The 21,123-nt window shown below is 48.7% G+C and overlaps 2 protein-coding genes across 4 annotated transcripts; one reads left to right on the forward strand and one right to left on the reverse strand.

Annotated features, from left to right (window-relative positions):
* Positions 1-241: 241 nt before the first annotated feature.
* On the forward strand, positions 242-15,313 carry inppl1a (inositol polyphosphate phosphatase-like 1a). 3 transcript variants are annotated; one of them, XM_084673417.1, is made up of 27 exons: positions 242-674; positions 3,370-3,433; positions 4,213-4,357; positions 4,553-4,634; positions 5,212-5,361; positions 5,989-6,079; positions 6,428-6,517; positions 6,822-6,920; positions 7,725-7,875; positions 8,279-8,385; positions 8,531-8,633; positions 8,940-9,136; positions 9,230-9,347; positions 9,671-9,767; positions 9,849-9,987; positions 10,125-10,224; positions 10,356-10,444; positions 10,650-10,731; positions 10,851-10,940; positions 11,160-11,273; positions 11,378-11,554; positions 11,675-11,830; positions 11,919-12,006; positions 12,239-12,328; positions 12,535-13,228; positions 13,366-13,499; positions 13,596-15,313. In XM_084673417.1, the coding sequence occupies exons 1-27, from the start codon at positions 505-507 to the stop codon at positions 13,693-13,695; spliced, it is 3,717 nt and encodes a 1,238-aa protein (XP_084529543.1). In that variant the 5' UTR covers positions 242-504; the 3' UTR covers positions 13,696-15,313. The 3 variants fall into 3 exon arrangements, with proteins under 3 accessions (XP_084529543.1, XP_084529541.1, XP_084529542.1); XM_084673415.1 differs by having other exon boundaries at positions 366-674; positions 5,215-5,361; XM_084673416.1 differs by having other exon boundaries at positions 366-674; positions 4,222-4,357.
* An 875-nt stretch (positions 15,314-16,188) lies between these two features.
* On the reverse strand, positions 16,189-19,464 carry phox2a (paired like homeobox 2A). Its single transcript, XM_084674654.1, has 3 exons — positions 18,938-19,464; positions 17,550-17,737; positions 16,189-17,228 (listed from the first exon to the last, which is right to left on the reverse strand). The coding sequence occupies exons 1-3, from the start codon at positions 19,155-19,157 to the stop codon at positions 16,740-16,742; spliced, it is 897 nt and encodes a 298-aa protein (XP_084530780.1). The 5' UTR covers positions 19,158-19,464; the 3' UTR covers positions 16,189-16,739.
* Between the last annotated feature and the right edge of the window lie 1,659 nt (positions 19,465-21,123).

Raw genomic sequence — 21,123 nt, forward strand, 5'->3', positions numbered from 1 at the left:
CATCTACAGTAGGCTACTACTCTGCTGATGGGCCTGGTCGTGTTTCAACAACAGGATGTCAATGCGACTACTGGGTCAGGTTGTGAGAATCCTTCCAAATAGCTGATCACGATTCGATTTTATTGTGGAGTAGCGTAGGCGAAATTGTGGCTCGCGACATTCCCTGCTGTTGTTGTGTTTTTAATGCAGTTAAAAGGAAGTAAAAAGCAGTGGTCTGGAGCTTGGTAGAGTGCTCCATCTCCCTCTGTCCCCCCACTCCCTCCAGCGCTCTCAGGATTTACATACGCTGATTTCCGTGGGAAGCGCGAGCAGCAGATCCTCCATGGCAGACTTTCAGGAACTGAGGAAACAACGGCAAACGAAGTTTTGACCTTGCATTTTCCCCCGCACACAGCCTACTATTACGGAATCCTTATAACCGGGTATCGAAATCACGAGTTATTGGTTTGGTTGCGCAGTTTTAGACTCGGGAAACCGAGTTATCCGAGTTGTGGGGCTGTGGCTATGGCCGGCGGTGGTGGGGTGTCGCCGCTGGGGCTTGCGCCTCCGTTATGGTATCACCGGGACCTGAGTCGCGCGGCGGCCGAGGAGCTTCTGGCCCGGGCGGGAAGGGACGGAAGTTTTCTGGTCCGGGATAGCGAAAGTGTGAACGGTGCTTACGCTTTGTGTGTGCTGTAAGTAGTTTACAAATCTATTTTGATACTATTTTCCATTTTGAATGAGCCTAAAAGTGTTCTCGTTCAGTCTCTCACATGTCGGTCAAATGCGTTTCTTTTAGATGTTTATTTGTTCAGTGTTTACTACATTGAACTACCCAACACCGTTCGGTAGGCTAACACCGATGATACATGGGATAGGATTGTACTTGTTTGTATTCATGTTTTAGATGACCACAAATGCAGACTGGCAACCTCTTACCAGGCCCGCCTGTCCAACTCACCAACATTGAGGGGAAGAGTTCAGTGTTAAAGTGTCTGTCTTCGGTGGTGGCCTACTACTTAGTATAATGATTAAACTGACTCATGATGTGAAATGCAACCATCAACAGTACTGAAATAGATCATTTTTAGCCTCTATGGTGAATGTAACGCTGTACACATATGCCCCAGGCTGCATAAAACACTTGGTAAGCCAGAAATAATACAGCCGTTGACAACTCATTGATCCCACATGTGTTCATAGTTTACCCCCAGCAGAGAAATGTGTGTGTGTGTGATTCATGGACAGTTTGACCCAGTAAAGACTGGTAAATGTTAATATAGTCTCCTCCCATGACAAAGACCACTGACTAGCCCCAGACCTAGTGAAAAAAGATGCTGAAACAATTCAAACAAGGCTTCTGTCCTGTCCTACTTACGATGAGGGAAACTGCATTGTGTAGATTCCCTCTTCAATGCTGGTACGGATGTAATAAAACGAGATGACTGTGCAAGTGTCCATAGAGGTTTGCTCTGCTCCTCCAGGCTGACCTGTAAGCTGCTCTATGATAACACCGTGATCACCCAATCAGTCCCAAGTTCAAAGATTCAGGGCGAGTTCTCCCAACCAATCAGAAGACGCCTTTGAATTCCCAAATGACCTCACACATTCTGGAGCAATGCTTGCAGTTCAGCCTGAAACTGTGGCCACAGCCATGGGGTCGAGTGTTGTGGTCAGAACACACAAACACACAGATGTCAGGGTGTGTCCATTCAGCTTGCTGAACACACACATCCCCACACCTCCCGTCACCCAAATCTGCCCAGTCCTGTTCAGTCAGTGTTTATCCATCTGACCCGTGGAAACAGACCCAAGCACAGCAAAGCACAGCGCAGAGCAGACAGGAGCCATGTGAAGGTCAAGTCAACCAGTCTCCTGGTTCCCTTTCACTGCAACCCTGACCACTTCTGGTTTTAGGTAATACTATATATGAATGTGGAGGACCTGAACCTGAGTGTGTGTGTGCTTAGGGGGGGTTGGGTTTTGTGTGTTGATTTGGCCCACATTATTTGTCTCCTCATAAATGTGTGTGTGTGGTTGGATTGTGAGCCCAAGCTTCATCCAACTTGATGTTTCATGGAGGGGTGGTGCTGCAGGGGGGGGTGCTGCAAGGGGGCTGCTGCAGGGGGGGTGCTGCAAGGGGGGGTGCTGCAGGGGGTGGTGCTGCAGGGGGGGGGGTGCTGCAAGGGGGCTGCGGCAGGGGGGGGTGCTGCAGGGAGGGTGCTGCAGGGGGGGTGCTGCAAGGGGTGCTGCTGCAGGGGGGGTTGCTGCGGGGGGGGGGGTGCTGCAGGTGGGGTGCTGCAAGGGGGCTGCTGCAGGTCGAAACTTGCTGACTCGGGGCCTCGGGGGTGGGAGAGAGAGTGTGCGCAAGGTCATGTATCGACAAAGGCGGTGATCAGCTGAAATTCCTTGATACAAACACGTGTGTGTGTTTTGCCTTCATGGTGATGTGTTTGTAGTACAGTAGAGGAGATGGCACTCTAAACAGACTGAGATTGTTGACACTCAAAGCACTGTGTTGATCACACCTATGTCGTCCGGTTTCATGCACTTTTGATGGCAATGTCTTTTGTGGGTGATGTACCAACTCTGCTTGTGTGCACCCCCCCCCCCCACACACACACACACACCACCAATTAATTCCTGTTACAGTTTGGTTGCAGCTGAAACAATGGTATTTACCCACAGAAAACTCAAACAGCAGCAACCCACCCTGACAGCAAGAAGAGGGTTCTGATGTGTGTGTGTGTGTGTGGGAGTATGTTTGTGTTCCCTGTGTCAAGACTGCATAACCGCAGAGACGGCATGGAAATCAATCTATATTAAAACCCTGGAAACCAAAGAAATATGGGCCCAGCCCTGAGGCTGTTAGTGTTGGTATATGTTTGTACATGTGTGTGTGTATGCGCAAGTTTCTTTATGACAATAAAGAAAAAATATATTTTACAGTCATTTATAAGAAGAGAAGAAATAAGCAGTAATATAAAAAACATGTATACCCCTTATTAAAAGTGTGCTTTAGACTCATTTGGATATGTACACACAAGTTCCATTTTGAGCGGCAAGTTCCCATGATCCGAGACAACATCCCAATCTGTATACAGAAGCGTAGATATTTGTGAAAGAGGTGTGCTTGTGTTTCTCTGTGTGCTATCAAGCCTTACCATGCTCATGAACTTGACAGACAGCGACAGGTTATGCCCCCATGCACACTGCCTGTCAGGGAATATGTCATTCCTATGGTATCCGTAAAACGTCATTGTGTCTCACCCCCCCGCCCCCCCTGTCTCCCCTCCTCGCATCCCTCCCCCTCCTCACATTCCTGCTTCTCTCCCTCTGTCCACCTCTGCTCCCCCCCCCTCCCCTGCTGTCTGTGTCTCTCTCCTCCAGGTTCCAGAAACATGTCCACACGTACCGGATTCTCCCTGACGATGACGGATTTCTTGCTGTCCAGGTACGTGTGTGCACACACACACACACACATGCAAATAATCTACCGTGGTTGGAGCACCAAGGAGATGTGTATCGCTGCCTGTGTGACTGTGTTGTACTGTAACACAAAGAGGTGGGTCTATGAGAATCTGTTAAGTAGCAGCTGGCATGCTACAGTGCTTGTGTTTGCTTTGTGATCCATAGCATGCACACACACATTCAGACCCTGCCTCTCTGTCTCTCTATCACACACACACACTACCTCTCACACACAGACACACTTACACCCATATATGAACACATTCACAGCGGCGTCTTTGTGCTTTTCCCAACAGCTGTGTCCCCACCCCCAACCCATCATCACCACACACACACACACACACTGTACCTCCTCCACCCCTACCCACTCCAAACCAGCTCATACCATGGTCCATATCCTGAACATTTGAAGTAGGGTGGCCAAATAGGTCATTCAGATATGTTAGGGTGGCACATGGTATATGAAAAAGCTAACACGAGCAAATCACTGCAGAATAATGATAAAACAATCTACATAAGACTACATATGGATGAGTTGAGCCCCTCCCGAATCGCCACAGCCTGGGACCCCCCCCCCCCCCCCCCCCCGACACCTTGTCCCATCAGCCATTCTAAATTGTGTCTCTCTCTTGCTTCCTCTCTCTCTCTCTCCCTCCCCCCCGTCTCGTTCTCCCTCGATCGCCCTCCCTCTCTCCCCTGCTGCTGTCTCGTTCTCCCTTGGTCGTCCTCCCTCCCTCTCTCCCCTGCTGCTGTCGCGGTCAGACATCTCAGGGTGTGCAGCCGAAGCGCTTCAAGACGTTACCAGAGCTGGTGCTGCTGTACCTGCAGCCCAGCCAGGGCCTGGTCACCACCCTGCTGTTCACTGTGGACCGCGAGGAGACCAGCTCCGAGGAGAGGGACTACTCAGGTACACACACACAAACACACATTAGAACACACATACACACATTAGAACACACATACACACATATAGGAATAGGCATACACACACTAGAATCGGAAAATACACACACACAGAGAGAGTATACACTCTAAAAGGCACACACACGCACGCACCCACTGACTGGTCACGTGTGTTCTCTTCCTTCCTTCTGATTGGTAGATGGAGAGGATGAGAAGCCGCCGCTTCCTCCTCGCTCCGCCTCCACATCAACGTCTACCGGCCCTGACACGCCTACAGAGAGGTATCCACGCACCCACACACAGACACACTCACTTGTCTCTGCCTGGGGGGGGGGGGGGGGGGGGTTGGATAGGAAAACCACTTCCTGTTTAAAGCCACATCTCTCAAAGAGGATGCAGGGCTTTGTGGAGAAGGGGACTGTGGGGGGGGTTGCAGTTTTGGACCCACAGCCATCCGTCTGTGTGTGTGCGTGCGTGTGTGTGTGTGTGTGTGCTTGCAGCATTGGGTTAGACAAGTGAGTCAGCTGTCTGTTTTAGAGGAACTGTGTGACCCTGAATCTGTCTGGAACAATGTCTGGAGCCCTCTACCTCTTTAGTTTTCTGTCACACTCCTCCTCTTCTCTGTTTTCCTTTACCCCACTATATTTCCCTCTTGTCACCCCTCCCCCCCCCCTCTCAAATGATCTCTCGTTCATTAGTTCCCTCTCTGTCTCTTCTCCTGAAGTAGCACTTCTTTTTAGCAAACTGCTGGGCTGGTTCCCTGGTTCTTTTCTTACTCTGACATGGTGGACAGTGAACAGTGACTGCTGTGAGAAAGAGACCAGTTGACAACTCCAGTTCCCCCCTTCCTTCCTCCAGTAGCCCGCCGGCAGCTAACGGCCTAAGCACCATCTCCCATGAGTATCTGAAGGGGAGCTACGCTCTGGACCTGGAGGCTGTGAAGCAGGGGGCCAGCTCTCTGCCCCACCTCAACAAGACCCTGGTGTCCTCCTGCAAACGCCTCAACGGGTAAGACGCCGCACAGGGACAGAGTCACACAGGGACAGAGCCACACAGGGACAGAGCCACACAGGGACAGAGCCACACAGGGACAGAGTCACACAGGGACAGAGACACACAGGGACAGAGACACACAGGGACAGAGCCACACAGGGACAGAGCCACACAGGGACAGAGTCACACAGGGACAGAGACACACAGGGACAGAGACACACAGGGACAGAGTCACACAGGGACAGAGACACACAGGGACAGAGCCACTCAGGGACAGAGTCACACAGGGACAGAGTCACACAGGGACAGAGTCACACAGGGACAGAGTCACACAGGGACAGAGACACACAGGGACAGAGTCACACAGGGACAGAGACAGAGACACAGAGAAACACAGGAACACAGACACACAGGGACAGAGACACACAGGGACAAACGCCTGAAATCCAGGAGGGGTTTAGGCTGACTGTGTGGGGGGAAGGGGGGGGGGGACACAAAGTGTGTACCAAATTTGCACTTGTCTGTTACATAATCCTCAAGTCATACACACATAAACAAGGCCCCTTCCTACATATATGTAGACAGGCACAGGAAAACCCCCAAGATGGATCCCAAGATTGTTTCCCATCTCTATGTTTCTAGGGAGGTGGATAAGGTTCTCTCTGGACTAGAGATCCTGTCTAAAGTGTTTGACCAGCAAAGTGCCTTCATGGTGTCCAAGATGATCCAGCAGGTGTGTGTGTGTCCATGCACGTTTGTAAATAACCACGTGTCCATGAATGTTCAGTATAAAACCAAGGTCTATGCTTCCTGTGTTTTCCAGTCATATATGTGTGACCACAACAGCTGTCTCCTGTAAACATACACATGCATGCACACACACACGGACCAGAGTTTACTGGAGGTCATGAGGAAAGAGCTCTTTTGTCTTACAAAGGAGGAACCAGAGTCCCTGGAGACAGCTGGACTAGAGAGTCACATTGTCACGGCACACACACAGCAGGCATACAGTTCCTTCTGGGGGGGTCAAGGCTGTTTGATGTGTGTGTGTTTCCATGGTGTAATTGCTTGTGGTCTTCAGTCAGTGAATCAGGGTGGAGACCAGGAGTTGGAGAACCTAGTCACCAAGCTGGCTATCCTTAAAGATCTGTTGTCCTCTATCGAGAAGAAGGTAAACGAACACGCAGCCATACAAACGTGTGCATGCACACACCCACAGATGTTTACACGCACGCATAAATAACACTTGCACAGCTGTTGTAGAGTATGTAGTCTCTAGACCAGCTCTCTGGTGGGTCATCGGCCCTGAGGGTCAAGCTGGAGCAATGGCCCAGAATGAGTTCTCTTGTCTGGGGAAGGAGGGAGGGAGAGGGCCCCTCTCTGGCTAGTTTCTGGAGCTATAGTAGCTGAGGGAGAATATGGGGCGAGAGGTACGTTAACATCCAGCCTCTCTCTTTTCTCTCTCTTTTCTCTAGGCCCTGAAAGCTCTCCAGGATATGAGCTTGTCTTCTCCCTCCTCCCCTCCTCCTCTCTCCACGCGCCACAGCAAAGCCATTCCCGTCCAAGCCTTCGAGGTACACACACACGCACGCACACACACACACACGCACACACAAACAGAGACACACTGACTGTCTCCTTCCCTCTCTTAAATCTGTTTAAGATATTCCTAGATGTTCCTGGTGTTTCCATGTCTTCAGACTGTAGAGGTGCTCCCTATGCTCATTATCGTTTTATTTTGGGACTTCCCATTTGGGTCTCTCGAGAGTTCAGCAACTGTCGTTTTCAAGATTCAACATGTTCAATGTTATGAAAGACAAAATAAAAACATACAGCTTTGTTGTGACTTCCGTACGTGCAACAGATTATTAAGTCATGATTTTCACCCTTTTTAAATTCTTGTGGCTTCTAGAGTAGCTGAGAGACTGAAGTAGGGAGAACCTGCAAACCATTTCCTCATTTACCGTCTGTACCACTATCTGTGCGGTGACCTCCTTTTAGCAACTTCCTGTTGACTGAGGAAGTGGTATTGTGATGATAATGAAAGGAGGAGATGTGTCTCCCTGAGCTTGGAGGAATGCCGTCAGACTCGACCCTGGGAGACCACAACAACCCATGTCATGTCTGAAGACCAGCGATGGCCCGGGATTTAGTCCACTTTGTCGAATTAGCCCACATTAAGTAAGATGAGGTTTGAAAGTAGATTCACTAAGAGTAGATACGTGATTCTGATGTAGGCAAAGGGCATGTAGGGATGTGGCAGTGCTGAATGGAGTGAGTCCAGGTGAGCTGCCTTCAGCCATGTGGTCTGTAGTTTGTGGTGTGCTGCGGCGCCCCCTGGAGGTGGAGCCAGGGTATGACGGGTGTGTCTGCATCAGGTGAAGCTGGACGTGTATCTGGCGGACCTGACCAAGATCGGGAAGAGCCAGAAACACACGCTGTCTGTGGACGTGGAGGGAGGAAGACTGGTGGTGATGAAGAAGATGAAGGACAGCCAGGAGGACTGGAACACCTTCACGCATGAGAAGAGTGAGGGCACGCACACACACACCAACGTTCACTGACTAAAATGCTGTTGATGAACAAACTTGTTTATCGTGCCTTTGAAATCTCTTTATCTCTCTCTTTCTCCCTTGCTCCCTCTCCCTCTCTCCTACTCTCCCGCCCTCTCTCTCTCCCTCCCTCCTCTCTCTCCCTTTCTCTCCTACTCTCTCGCCCTCTCTCTCTTCCCCTCTCCCTCTCCTACTCTCTCGCCCTTTCTCTCTCTCCTTCTCTCTCTCTCTCTCTCTCTCTCTCTCTCTCTCTTTCTCTTTCTCTTTCTCTCTCTCTCTCTCTCTCTCTCTCTTTCTCTTTCTCTTTCTCTCTCTCTCTTTCTTTCTCTCTCTCTCTCTCTCTCTCTCTCTCTCTCTCTCTCTCTCTCTCTCTCACTCAGTCCGTCAGCTGATTAAGTCCCAGCGTGTTCAGAATAAACTTGGCATTGTGTTTGAGAAGGAGAAGGAGAAGAGTCAGAGAAAAGACTTCATCTTTGCCAGTGCCAAGGTAAGCACACATACACACACATTGTCAAGCAGCCGGGCCATTATTATTGAAACAGATTTTCTCTTCCAAATTCATAAAAATATTCAAAATAAAATGCAAATGAAAAAACAAATCCTACCACGCGGACACACGTTTCCGGTTTCAGAAGAGGGAGGCCTTCTGTCAGTTGTTGCAGCTGATGAAGAACAAACATTCCAACCAGGATGAACCAGACATGATCTCCATCTTCATAGGCACCTGGAACATGGGTGAGACTCACGCTCTCTCTTCTCCTTCTCTCGCTCGTTGACCCTCTACTCTACTGTTTTTATGACTATGGCCAGTTTTGTTAGAGCTAGACAATGTGTTTCTAAATAACATGAATGAACACAAAGGCTGCTTTGGACTTTTATTTTATTCATTTATTATAGTTTTTATTTTTTGATCCAAAGCAATGCCCAAGAGGGGGATTTGAACCTGTGACCTCTTGATGTGAAGTCAGATGCTCCAACCAATGAGCTAAATCTTTCCCGCCTAGTAGTCAATGTTGTCCTCCCCCCCCCCACCCATCCCAGGCTCTGTGCCCTCCCCTAAGTCGGTGGCCTCCTGGGTGCTGTGCCGGGGCCTGGGGAAGACCCTGGACGAGATGACCGTCACCATCCCTCACGACCTGTACGTGTTCGGAACCCAGGAGAACTCTGTGTGTGACCGGGAGTGGGTGGAGTCCCTCCGCATGGCCCTGAAAGAGCAGACGGAGCTGGACTACAAACCGGTAGGTGGGGCGGAGGAGAGGGAGAGAGATCGGGAGTTTCTGGTTGGGGTTTCTCTACTGAAGAAGGTTCAACTGTGTTCTCCTGGGTTCTAGATTGCGGTCCAGACTCTGTGGAACATCAAGATTGCTGTGCTGGTTAAACCAGATCATGAGAACCGTATCAGCCATGTTGGAGTGTCTAGTGTGAAGACAGGCATCGCCAACACACTGGGTACAACACACACACACACACACACCACAGGGCACCATGTCCATTATCTGAAAAGACAAATGTAGTAGAAAAAAACAAAATATATAAGACAATATTCGTGGGCAAAATTGTTTGCTTTTGCACAGTGCTGTGCAGACTCACCCAATATATTTTACATTAATATTGTCTCAAATACGTATATTTTTGTCTTCTGTATTTGTGCAACAGTGTGAAAGTGCAATGTTGAGAATTTTTGTTTAGTCTTTTCTTTGCATTATTTCTTAAAGTATTTTTCCATTACTTCTTTTTTGACTGTATGTATATATATCTGGGTCATTTCTCAGGTAACAAAGGAGCAGTAGGCGTGTCTTTCATGTTCAATGGGACGTCGTTCGGCTTTGTGAACTGTCACCTGACGTCGGGCAATGAGAAAATAGCCAGGTACAGTCTTACTTAATCACTGACTGATGTGCACACACACACATGCACAAACACCCTGACCGGTGAGGTGTGTTCCTGCAGGAGGAACCAGAACTACTTGGACATCCTGCGTCTTCTCTCTCTGGGAGACAAGCAGCTGAACTCCTTCGACATCTCTCTCCGCTTCACACACATCTTCTGGCTGGGAGACCTCAACTACCGGCTGGACATGGACATTCAGGTACACACACACACACACACACACAGACGCACGTTTCTCAGGCTTGGGGGCCTCAACTACTGGCTCCACATGGATGTACACAAACACATCTGTTTTGTCTGAACCAACCTATGTTTTTCTCTTCCGACACCTCTCAGGAGATCCTTAACTACATAAACAGGAAGGAGTTTGACCCCCTCCTGAAGGTGGACCAGCTCAACCTGGAGAGGGAGAAAAACAAGGTGTTCCTCCGCTTCGGTCAGTACCACCCTGAGATGAGGAACGAGGATTCTGTCAGACCTTTATATTTGCCACTGTTCTAAAGAAATGGGTCTTTGGATAAAATGTGAGACTGGTTGTGATTTTGGGGTGTGTTTGTGTGTGTCCAGCTGAGGAGGAGATCTCCTTCCCACCCACCTACCGCTACGAACGAGGCTCCCGGGACACGTACGTGTGGCAGAAGCAGAAAGCCACAGGGGTAGGTACACACACACACACACCTTACACAGTGCGTGTGAATTCTGTTTGCCGTTCCAGTTTGTTAACTCTCTTTCATTCTTTTCTCTCTCTCTCTCTCTCCCTCTCTCTCTCTCTCTCTCTCTCTCTCTCTCTCTCTCTCCCTCTCTCTCTCACTCTCACTCTCACTCTCACTCTCACTCTCACTCTCACTCTCTCTCTCTCAGATGAGGACTAATGTTCCGTCGTGGTGTGACAGGATTCTGTCCAAGTCCTATCCAGAGACTCACATTGTCTGCAACTCGTATGGTAAGGTATCTGCACTGCCCCCAGCAGACAGTCTGGATGGGACTGACAGTAGACCGTGGTGCACTGTGGAGGTTAGCTCAGCGTGATGTCGTGACCTGAGTGCTGTCTCTGTTGACCAGGCTGCACGGATGACATCGTCACCAGCGACCACTCCCCCGTGTTCGCTACCTACGAGGTGGGAGTGACATCACAGTTTGTCTCCAAGAAAGGTATGGCTGCAGAATCTTAGACCCAGGAATAAATTAGACTGTCAATGGCATGTCGTAATTTGTATTGATATCATGCAGTCTGTGTTTCTTGTTGTGTGTTTGTAGTATTGTAGGATTTAAGTGTCTGTGATCCTGCCTCCCTCTTGTCACCAGCTATCATTCCTGTGTTCTTTCTCTCTCTCCCTTTCTCACCTTTTCCCTTTCTTTCTCTCTCTCCAGGTCTCCCTAAGTCTTCAGAGCAGGCCTATATAGAGTTTGAGAGCATCGAGGCCATTGTCAAAACAGCCAGCAGAACCAAGTTCTTCATCGAGTTCTACTCCACTTGTCTGGAAGGTGAGGTGCACGTGCTCACAGAGGATCACACAAACACCAGAGCTCCTTCTGTCTCTCTCACTCTCTCTCTCACTTTTCTTTCCTTTGCCTCCATCCCACTGTAGAGTTCAAGAAGAGCTATGAGAACGACAGCCAGAACAGTGACAACGTCAACTTCCTGCGTGTGGGCTGGTCCAATAAGCAGCTGACCACCCTCAAGCCCCTCCTCTCTGAGATAGAGTACCTTCAAGACCAGCACTTGCTTCTCACCGTCAAATCGTTGGACGGCTACGAGTCCTACGGTACGTGTGCGGGGTTCTGATTCCAGGAGGAAAGCTGATGTTCCCGACTGTTGGACGTTTTGAGGATAACGTATTCCGTTGACACTGTGTGTGTGTGTGTGTGTGTGTGTGTGTGTGCAGGGGAGTGTGTGCTGGCTCTGAAGTCTATGATAGGCAGCACAGCACAGCAGTTCCACACCTACCTGTCTCACCGGGGGGAGGAGACAGGAAACATCAGGGGCTCCATGAGGGTCCGGGTGCCGGCGGAGAGGATGGGCACCCGGGAGCGCCTCTACGGTCAGTGTGTGTGTCTGTCTGTGTGTGTGTCTGTCTGTGTGTGTGTGTGTTTTGTATGTGCTAACCTGCCCTGTGCGGTCTGTCTCAGAGTGGATCAGTGTGGATAAGGATGAGAGCGGTGGACCCAAAGGCAGGACCACCCTGCCCCCCCGCCCCGGAGGACACGACTACGTCAAGTGAGTTATCCACCCCTCCCCCCTCTCTCCCGCGTCTCTCCCCCCTCTCTCCCCTCTCTCCCCCCTCTCCCCCCCTCTCCCCATGCCGTGTGCAGCCTCCGTGTCCAATGAGCGTGCTCTCAACGTGTGTGCAGAGCGTGTGCAGAGCGTGTGCAGAGCGTGTGCAGAGCGTGTGCTGAGGGTGTGCAGAGGGTGTGCAGAGCGTGTGCTGAGCATGTGCTGTATCCCCCAGGCCGTCGCTGACGCGGAAACAGGTGGGGGCGGAGCTGGGGAAGGTGAGCGAAGAGGGAGAGAAGAGTGGGAAGGAGGATACCACCGCTAGGTAAACACAAACAGTTAATCGGCATTGATTATCTTATCAACAATGCCTTCAATTTGAAAATGATCTATTTGAACACCCCGGAAAGTAAAATGTGGTTTTAAATACGCCTGTGTTCAAAAGCACCGACGTGATTGTTTGTTTGGAACGGAATGGACGTCCCCCCTCTCCGGTCTACCACACTCTCATTCTGCCGGTCTGTGTTGCAGGATGAAACAGCCGGACTCTGACGACCCGTCGTCGTGTAAGAACAGCTACAACAACCCCGCCTACTACATTCTGGAGGGCGTGCCCAACCAATCAGCAGCCGCTCTGTCTCCGGAGCTCCTCCCCTCCTCCGCCTCCTCCAGTGCCAGCCAAGCGGGTAAAGCCCCTCCCCAGGCGGGGGCCAGGACCAAGCCCCTCCCTGGCTCCTCCTCCCAGCAGCGCAGGCACACCAGCGGACAGCCCGTCAGGACCATCAGCGAGGAGGGCTCCTCGGAGGACGACGTCGGTGGCGCCGCCGTGGGGGGCGGAGCCACGCTCAACCGCCCCCCTCCGGACTTCCCCCCTCCCCCCCTCCCCAAAGCCGCCCTGGAGACGGCAGACCCCAAACCCCGCCCGCTGTACCCAGACATGGCCGAGGTGCGAATCCCCTCGGCCAATCAGAGTCCCTCCTTTGTCCTGGGGGAGGGGTTTAGGAGGGGCGGGGCCGGGGCTCTGGATGACCAATCATGTTCGGTGCTTCAGATGGCCAAGACCCTGAGTGAGAGTGAGTTCCCCCCCCAGCCTCCCCGTGCCCCCTCGGCACCGCCCCACCACCTCAGGGGTCAGGGAGCGGGGCTGGGCCTGGGGGACTCCTGTCGCACCTTCCCCCCTCGCGCCCCCCTCCCAGAGAGCATCGCTGAGGACCTGCCTGAGGAGGTAGCTTCCTGGAGTCACCAAAACCTCACCCAGCACCAGTTACCTCAGTGCTCTTCTCTAGTGCCTCCGTCTCATACGTGTCTGTGCGTGTGTGTGTGTGTGTGTGTGTGTGTGTGTGTGTGTGTGTGTGTGTGTAGGCTCTGTGGGGCAGCAGCAGTTCTTCTCTGTCGGTTGGCGAGTCGTCTGTAGGGGAGTGGCTCCAGAGGCTGGGTCTGGAGAGATACGAGGAGGGACTGCTGCACAACGGCTGGGACGACCTTGAGTTCCTCAGGTACACACACACACGCGCACACACGGTCTTTCACCGGCACACAGAAGCAGCAGACAGAGAGTGACACCCTTGTCATCCAATCCCGTTACTCCACAGTGACATCACAGAGGAGGATCTGGAGGAGGCGGGAGTCCTGGACCCCGCCCACAAGAGGATCCTGCTGGAGAACCTGAGACTTCAACAGCCACAGAAGTGAACCAGGCTAGGATGAACCAGGCCACGCCAGGATGAACTGGGCTGAGCGGAACTGGGCTGAGACGTGCCAATCAATGCCACACTGTGCCTTCTGAGAGAATTTGCACTCCAATTTTATCTACGTTGGACAAAAAAAAGAAAAGGAAAAAAAATTGTCATTTTTATTTTGATGTATGTAGGGAAATTGTACTGGTGGTTGCCATAGTAATTGGTCTTATTTAAGAGAAAAACATTTGAGTCCCTTATCGCTGCCAGCCCCTCCTGTCCAGAGAGCACACTTCACACCTCCATTAATCTTTTTGTTAAATTCTGTTCATTTTGATTTATTTAGTTATAATTCTGAGTGCAGTTAATATTGTTTGTTAATATGGGTCAACTGTCTCTGCATGTTTAATGTATCTCAAAGTAAAAGGGAATGGAGCAACACCAAACCAGCACTGGGAGACTGAGAACTCTCTAAACTGAACCTGTAGACATGTTGCTTAATCGTTGTCCTGGTCCTAGTTCTGGGCCTGCTCAGGCCTCAGCCTGACCAGGTGTGTTGTTGAAAGTGAGCTATTCAGCCAAGTCCAGTAGTACAGGGTCAACCCTAACAGCTGATTTTGTTTGTTTTTAAGATGGGTGTTTAGTCTGTGGTTAATGTGTTTACCATAACTGAGTTAATAGCCTGTATTTGTTTAAGTCCAGCTGGAGGTCTGCCTAGGTCTTAGAAAACGTCCTAGAATGAGGCTGCATGTGCCTGATCTTAACACCAGATGGCGCTAAAGCTCTCTAAACGTCAGTGTGCGCTCACTTAACTACCTTTTAAAAAAACCCTGAAACAAGCTTGAAACACCAACATATAAAAGGACTTTTACTTTATATTTCACCATTATTTTATGTATGTGTATGTATTTTGTTCAACTGTTTCTGTACAACACATAACATCATACGTTTTCTTAGATGAGCGTTGATGAGCTGGACAGCAGCTCGTCGCAACTCCGAACCCAATGACAGGATCGGGACCATACACTACAGTGTCATGTTTCCTTAAGGAACAGGGAACTGTGTATCTGGCCAGATGTGAGGTATCCCAGGCAACTCTTTCTTTAGAGCCCTTGTCATGTCGCCTCAGTGTATCTCCTGCCAGTGTAGTTGCTGTACAGAGTGTGTAGGTTTCCAGTGTGACTGTCTCTCCTATGTTGTCCAACATAGGCCCTTATTTGGCAGCATAGTAGTCTTAACATTCAAGAAGTGTCGGCCTGTTTGCCTACTGTCTCAATACGTTGAAGCTCTGGTTTCATGTTGTTTTTGTTGAAAGCATTTACCAGTCTGAGATTGAATGTGCGTCTGTGTGTGTGTGTGTGTGTGTGTGTGTGTGTGTGTGTGTGTGTGTGTGTGTGTGTGTGTGTGTGTGTGTGTGTGTGTGTGTGTGTGTGTGTGTGTGTGTGTGTGTGTGTGTGTGTGTGTGTGTGTGTGTGTGTGTGTGTGTGTGACCTTCGCAGAACAACGCTGGAGTGTCCGTCCATCCGCACACCATTTTGAGTTGAATGATTGTTTTGTGTTCTTAAGTTAAAAAATGTCGATGACTCCATCTTATCAGTCTTTTTTGGTAAATAAAAAGAAATTATCTAACTTAATGCTGCCTTGTTTGATTGTTTGTTTCAGCGGTCAGTAATGAAAGTCAAACACACACTTTTGCTCTCACACACAAGCAGATCATGTTGAGTTCTGAGCAGTGATTTTAAAGTGTAGATTTATTAGACAGAATATGACAGTAGTGCTATAACCTTCAGTACCTCTAACCTTCACAGGACTGCTCCAGCCCCTCCCCACGAGCTGGCTCACACGCCATCATTCCAAAGCTGTACGGGGGGCGGGGGGGAACACTACCTAATACTTATATTACTATTTACAGTATAATTTTCTTAACTCACAACATTGGATATCTATCTGTTTCAAAAGGGCTTACAGTTGTACGTGGTCACACACACACACACAGTGACGCAGCACGGGGCAGCAGTGTGAGTGTGGCGCTGGATTTCCACTCGGAAGAAGACTACCACGGTCGTGACAGTAAGGTAAAGGGTGTCTGGTAAACTTGTCACGCGACAGTGTCCATGTGTCCGCAGTAGGGGAGACTGTAACAAGTGACCTGACTCCATCTGCTGAGTCAACCATGCCAGGGATGAGGAGTGAAGGAGGCTGTCTCATGGGGGTGAAACGATGTGTGTGTACTTGATGTTTGAGCTGGGAACTGTGTGTGGGTACGTGTGTGTGTGTGTCAGAGAGAGAAAGAGAGAGAGAGAGTGAAAGAGAGAGAGAGAGAGAGAGAGAGAGAGTGAAAGAAAGAGAGAGAGAGAGAGAGAGAGAGAGAGAGAGAGAGAGAGAGAGAGGGGGGGGCTGCTGTGCTAGTGAGACAGTAGCAGTAGTGTTTGGGGTTGTCACTGAGAGGGCGCGGTGAGGTGGGCCGAGTGGCGGAGGGGTCTGGGGCGGAGGGGTCTGGTCTGGTCCCAGTGGTTCTAATTGGATTTGGGGGTGCCCTCTCCTGCTCCAGGGATTTGGGGGAGCCTCTGTTCAGGGCTTAGAGGAAGTTGTGCTTGCTGGTAACAGTTAGGTTTTTGTCCCCTCATTTCTGCCCTGGGAGACACTGTGTTTGTCTTCTCCCTCTGATTACAATTCTAGTCAGAGCTACTGTCACTGGGGGCCCACTAAGTGCACGACAATGTCTCCCAACTACTTTAATACTAAGTTTGTGTGTGTGTTTGTGTGTGTGTTTGTGTGTGTGTTTGGGGTTAGGTTCTTTTGTCTACGTTTTGTATTTGTTGAGTGAGAATTAGGAACCTAAACGCTGTTATCCCAGTCCTGTCCAGATAAACATACACACATACAGTTTTCATTGAACAGTTGCGGATGTAATAAATTAAAGGGGTTTGGGTGGGGGTAGGGGGGCGGTGTAAATAGGGTGGTATAGATATAGGTATACTGGTCTCTGCTCGGTGTCTCTCTTCAGTATCTAGTCTCTAGAGCCAGGAGTCTGTGGAGCAGGGAAACATTGTCTGATGTCTAGAACAGGTTTGTCTTCAGTCCAGGGTTGGGTTTTCTGTGGAAGGTGGACAGCACGCCAGCGAATGGTCCAGTCATACTGTCTGCTGGCTGCCAGGCCTTCAGCAGCTCCGGAGCCTGGGAAGCGGGTTGGGCCATGCTGGGGTTAGAGGGGCCCAGACTGGGCCAGCTGGGGGGCTTGAGCCCCTGCAGAACAGGGGAGCTGGAAGTGTTAGCGTAGCCACCATTAGTTGGTGCTGGACTGGGGCTCAAGCTAGCCGGACTGCCCATGTTCCCATTGCCTGAGCCGGGCAGGGAGGCAGTGCTGTCGGGAGTTGGGCTGCAGGTGGATTCTTTTGATTCGTCGTCGTCTGAGGAAGACCTGGGCTCGCCCTTCTTTCCTCCGTTGCTGCCAGTACTCCCGTTAGTACCCCCGTTGGCGTTACCGGATTTAGAGTTTGCCGCACGCTCCTGTTTACGGAATTTGGCACGCCTGTTCTGGAACCAGACCTGAAAGAACAATAACGTTTCAGAATAAACTCAGAGGGGAGGTGGTATGTATTCTCTAAGGAAGAGTGTATGTGGCATTTGTAAGACTATTGACCCCAAATCCCTTTAAACTTTAGAATCTTTTCACACTGGTTCATCCTTTTCAAATGGTCTTTCCAGGCAATATTTTAGGGGCCATATATACAGTATGGATCCTTAATAAACATCTAAACAAAGGGATTACATTAGATCAAATGCATTTCTGCCGTTTCTGCACCAAATACAGAGCAGGCAGGTGAATTGTACAGTCAATGGAAGACTTCATACAATCATTAGTCTCACCTGCACCCGCGCCTCAGTCAGATCAATCTTGAGGGCCAGCTCCTCTCGAGTGTAGATGTCTGGGTAGTGAGTCTCCGCAAACACGCGCTCCAGCTCCTTCAGCTGGGAGCTGGTGAAGGTGGTCCGGATGCGCCGTTGCTTCCGCTTCTCGTTCAAACCAGACGGGTCGGAGAAGAATTTGTAGGGAACTGTGGAATCAAACAAAATCAATTAAATCAGTGAGTTTTAACCAAAATAGCAAGGGTGAGAATACGAAGAAAAGGTGGACTGTACATGGTCTATTCTTGGTTCCCTCACGCAAGTAGAGACCTATTGGAATAGATTAATAAGGTGGTCTTGAATTTATAATCAATAAATTAAGATTGTTACAATACACAATTTACCAACCATATTTGCTTCATGACACGGTACAAACAGGAACATAATGATAGAATATAAAATGTTTTATTGTTTAATACAATTTCAAATAGGCTGATGTATGCAATAAAAATAAAATTAAAAAACGTTTACAAACAGAGCAATTACCTAACTACAATTTGTTGCTTTTAGCGTGTAAAATGGTCTGAATAATAGAGTGCACCCGCTGTATAAAATCGCATTTGTTATGCCTGTAGCCTCATGCTTTGTCAATTACTATTTAATGACGGAATATTATTTTGCATTTCAAGTTAACGAGGTAGCCTAATTAATTAATATCATTTATAGGACGAAAAATGGTTTGTGGATCAAGGTTATCGACAAGTTGCACAAGACTAAAGCTACATTACCCTAACAGCTTTCAATCTGACAACAGTAAAAGATGATGACAGAAACAATTGTGTGTTTTGTTAAATATTTCGTATCGAATTATTAGGCAGGCTTTTATTCAAGTTAAAAAACAGGGTCTAAATCAACTTTGCCAAAAGCTGGAGCATCTTTGATGAGCGGATATAAATGTGAACGTCAAATATTATAGGCTATACATTTGTTAGACGTAAATATTATAGATGGATATTTAATTAGGGATCATAACTTAGAAAAATATGAATGTGTTATTATTAGCGACATGCAAGCACATCTGTTTAGTCCTCTTGCATGTGGTTAAAAATCAAGTTATGGAAGTCACGCTAAATCGTACATTTAGTGCGAACTTAATATTGGGTTAAGGTTTTGATTTATTTCAGTTTATGTATTTAATAGTTAAGCCTTATCGCAAAAAAACAAACTGAAATCTTTTCACAAACAGTTCTTCGTAAACTTGTGTACAATTTAAAGGGCTAATAAAGCATAGGTATGTCAAGTACATGATTTCTTTCAGAACAGTTATTTTCTTTTCACGGAATCTGTCCTCTTGCCCCTGGCTTATGCTGCAATTTCTCCCCGAGGAAGCGCACCTAGCGCGCTCTTACCTGTGGAGTAGGGTGTTGGTTGATGTTCGCGCAGGGCGCCCAGCGTGCAGCTCGCGGTGCTGAGGGGCGTGCAGCCCGGGTTGGTGAAGCCAGTCCGAATCGGGTTATACTGGAACGAGCTGGCCTGGCTGCATGAACTAAAGTCCGCGTAGGCCGACGCTTCCATTGCCGCCATGCACGAGTCGTAGGAGTTCAGGTAGGAGTAATCCATTTTATACATGGAGGCGCGTAAGGCCAACTCTTGGAGCGCTGGTTCCCGGTTTAAAATCAAAACTTCAACGTTCTACACTTAGAAGGTTTAAACGTGGACAATGCCGTAGAGACTGCGAAAAGATGTCTCTAATATCTCCAAGGAGGTATCACCGTTAGGTTTGCCGTGCAAGTCCCAGTCGCACTCTGTTTTTCAGATTTCTTGTTTTCCGTGATCCAATTTTAATAAGGCTATTTTCCTTTTTGAAATATCCTCTGTCTTTTTATATGTTCATCAGTCGCTTTTGTCTTTCGTTCACGTCCACTCTGTGACTCTCTTACTCCCGTGCTGACTCGCGCTCCGTTTGACAGCACACCGGGCAGCTCGCGCAGTGTTTATAATAAACTTGGCAGAACGCGAGACAAAAGCGAGGCGGTGGTCTCTTTCCATGACAATGCCTCGAGAGTCTATTGGGGGGCAGCTCGGATGGCCAGCCCCCTCCCACCGCTCATGCATCACCAATGCGCGTGAGGTTAACCCTCTCAGTCAGACGTCTTTATGTGAGATGCAACTCAGATATGATTTTGATTTCCGAAATTAAACGCGTTATTTGATGTAGCCCATCAGTTGGAGATGTCACTTCAGCCTCATCTATAGTGAGGATGATTACGATTAGGATTCGAATTGATTGAATGTGGTGACACCTCAGCCGAGTGAAAACTAGTGGTTAAAATAACGTCAGCCAAATTTGTGCAGTCCACAAATAAAATTACGATCTTATAAATTGGAAACGTTCTTCCTGTTATAGCTACAATGCATGTAGGCCTAAAAGGAACCTATACAAACAACCCAGAGGACTCCACACGATTGCGGAAAAATAATCCACCTCTTGGTTTTCCAGTTTTCTAAAACATCAAAGTATTATATCTGAATATTTAGTTATGTCTGCTCTGTAATAGCCTATTTTGTAGGCCTAGATATCAAGATAATATGCTTCTAAATAATATTCACAAAACAATATGATATCCTGCTAAATTAATTATTATTTGCCGGTGGCATTGTGTGCCTATGCGTGTGTGTGCTTGCGTGTGTGTATGGTTGCCTGTTTCCAAGTGTGCTCTCCATAACGCTTGACCAGCACCCCAGCATAATTACCGATCCGTTTCTGATGCCAGATTACCGATGTTAATCTGGCATCATTACCCATATTAACACACGTTTGAGATCAAGTCGAACTACAAGAAACGAAGATAGTTTATGCCAAACGCAATGCATGTCCAAACGCTGAAGGCCTGGGAAGTAACACAAAGGAGCACCTGTACGACATCAGCAGAAAATAATAACAGCCTATGGTGGTGCATTCGATTACTTATAGGTTTACAATTTGTATGGGGTATGTTGTGATTTAAAAAAATATCTTGTTTTCAACATTTTCTTTAATAAAAGCCAATAGTCATTTTCTGATGACTCGAAAAATGGACCATTGCCCTAGATTAATGAAAAATGTAGCAGCTATCTTTCATGCCATTTACATTTATTAGTTTATCGACACCATTTACTAGGGCTTTATATTTCTGTAAACACAAGTTGTGTCATTACTCTATGACGCATAGCCTAATTTTGGATTTTCAGAAACAATCGGGAACCTGAATTTGGATAGTTCTAGGCCTAGGATGAGTTCTTTTCACCCCGCCAGATACCTGGCACCAGCAGTCAGATATCTGTCGCGTTCCCGGGGTTTAACCCGGTTAGACACGGACTGCCTCGAGCGGGTGCGTCACGATGCATTTAGGTAATTCAGGATTGAATGTCTGGTGAGCCAACGGGACTCCCTCGCGCCACCGTCCCTCATCCATCACTGAGTAAATCATATGCACGCGCCAGCTATAGTCTGCACCAGAAATGTAAACGGGAAAAGTGCAGTGTCTTCCTTCACTCTCAGAGGGAAGGGAAGCTGATGCTGACGTGACGAAGTGACACACACACTTTAATCTGC

Source organism: Hypomesus nipponensis, chromosome 15 (genome assembly GCF_054491055.1).
Source record: "Hypomesus nipponensis isolate SF chromosome 15, ASM5449105v1, whole genome shotgun sequence".
Lineage (NCBI taxonomy): Eukaryota > Metazoa > Chordata > Actinopteri > Osmeriformes > Osmeridae > Hypomesus > Hypomesus nipponensis.

Coding starts and splice junctions, on each gene's coding strand:
- inppl1a (XM_084673417.1), top strand. CDS start 505: ATGGCCGGCGGTGGTGGGGTGTCGCCGCTGGGGCTTGCGCCTCCGTTA. Junction 11,831..11,918: donor CACCCGGGAGCGCCTCTACG/GTCAGTGTGTGT, acceptor GGTCTGTCTCAG/AGTGGATCAGTGTGGATAAG. Junction 13,229..13,365: donor CTGAGGACCTGCCTGAGGAG/GTAGCTTCCTGG, acceptor GTGTGTGTGTAG/GCTCTGTGGGGCAGCAGCAG.
- phox2a (XM_084674654.1), bottom strand. CDS start 19,157: ATGTATAAAATGGATTACTCCTACCTGAACTCCTACGACTCGTGCATG. Junction 17,738..18,937: donor ACCAACACCCTACTCCACAG/GTAAGAGCGCGC, acceptor TTGATTCCACAG/TTCCCTACAAATTCTTCTCC. Junction 17,229..17,549: donor TGACTGAGGCGCGGGTGCAG/GTGAGACTAATG, acceptor TTGTTCTTTCAG/GTCTGGTTCCAGAACAGGCG.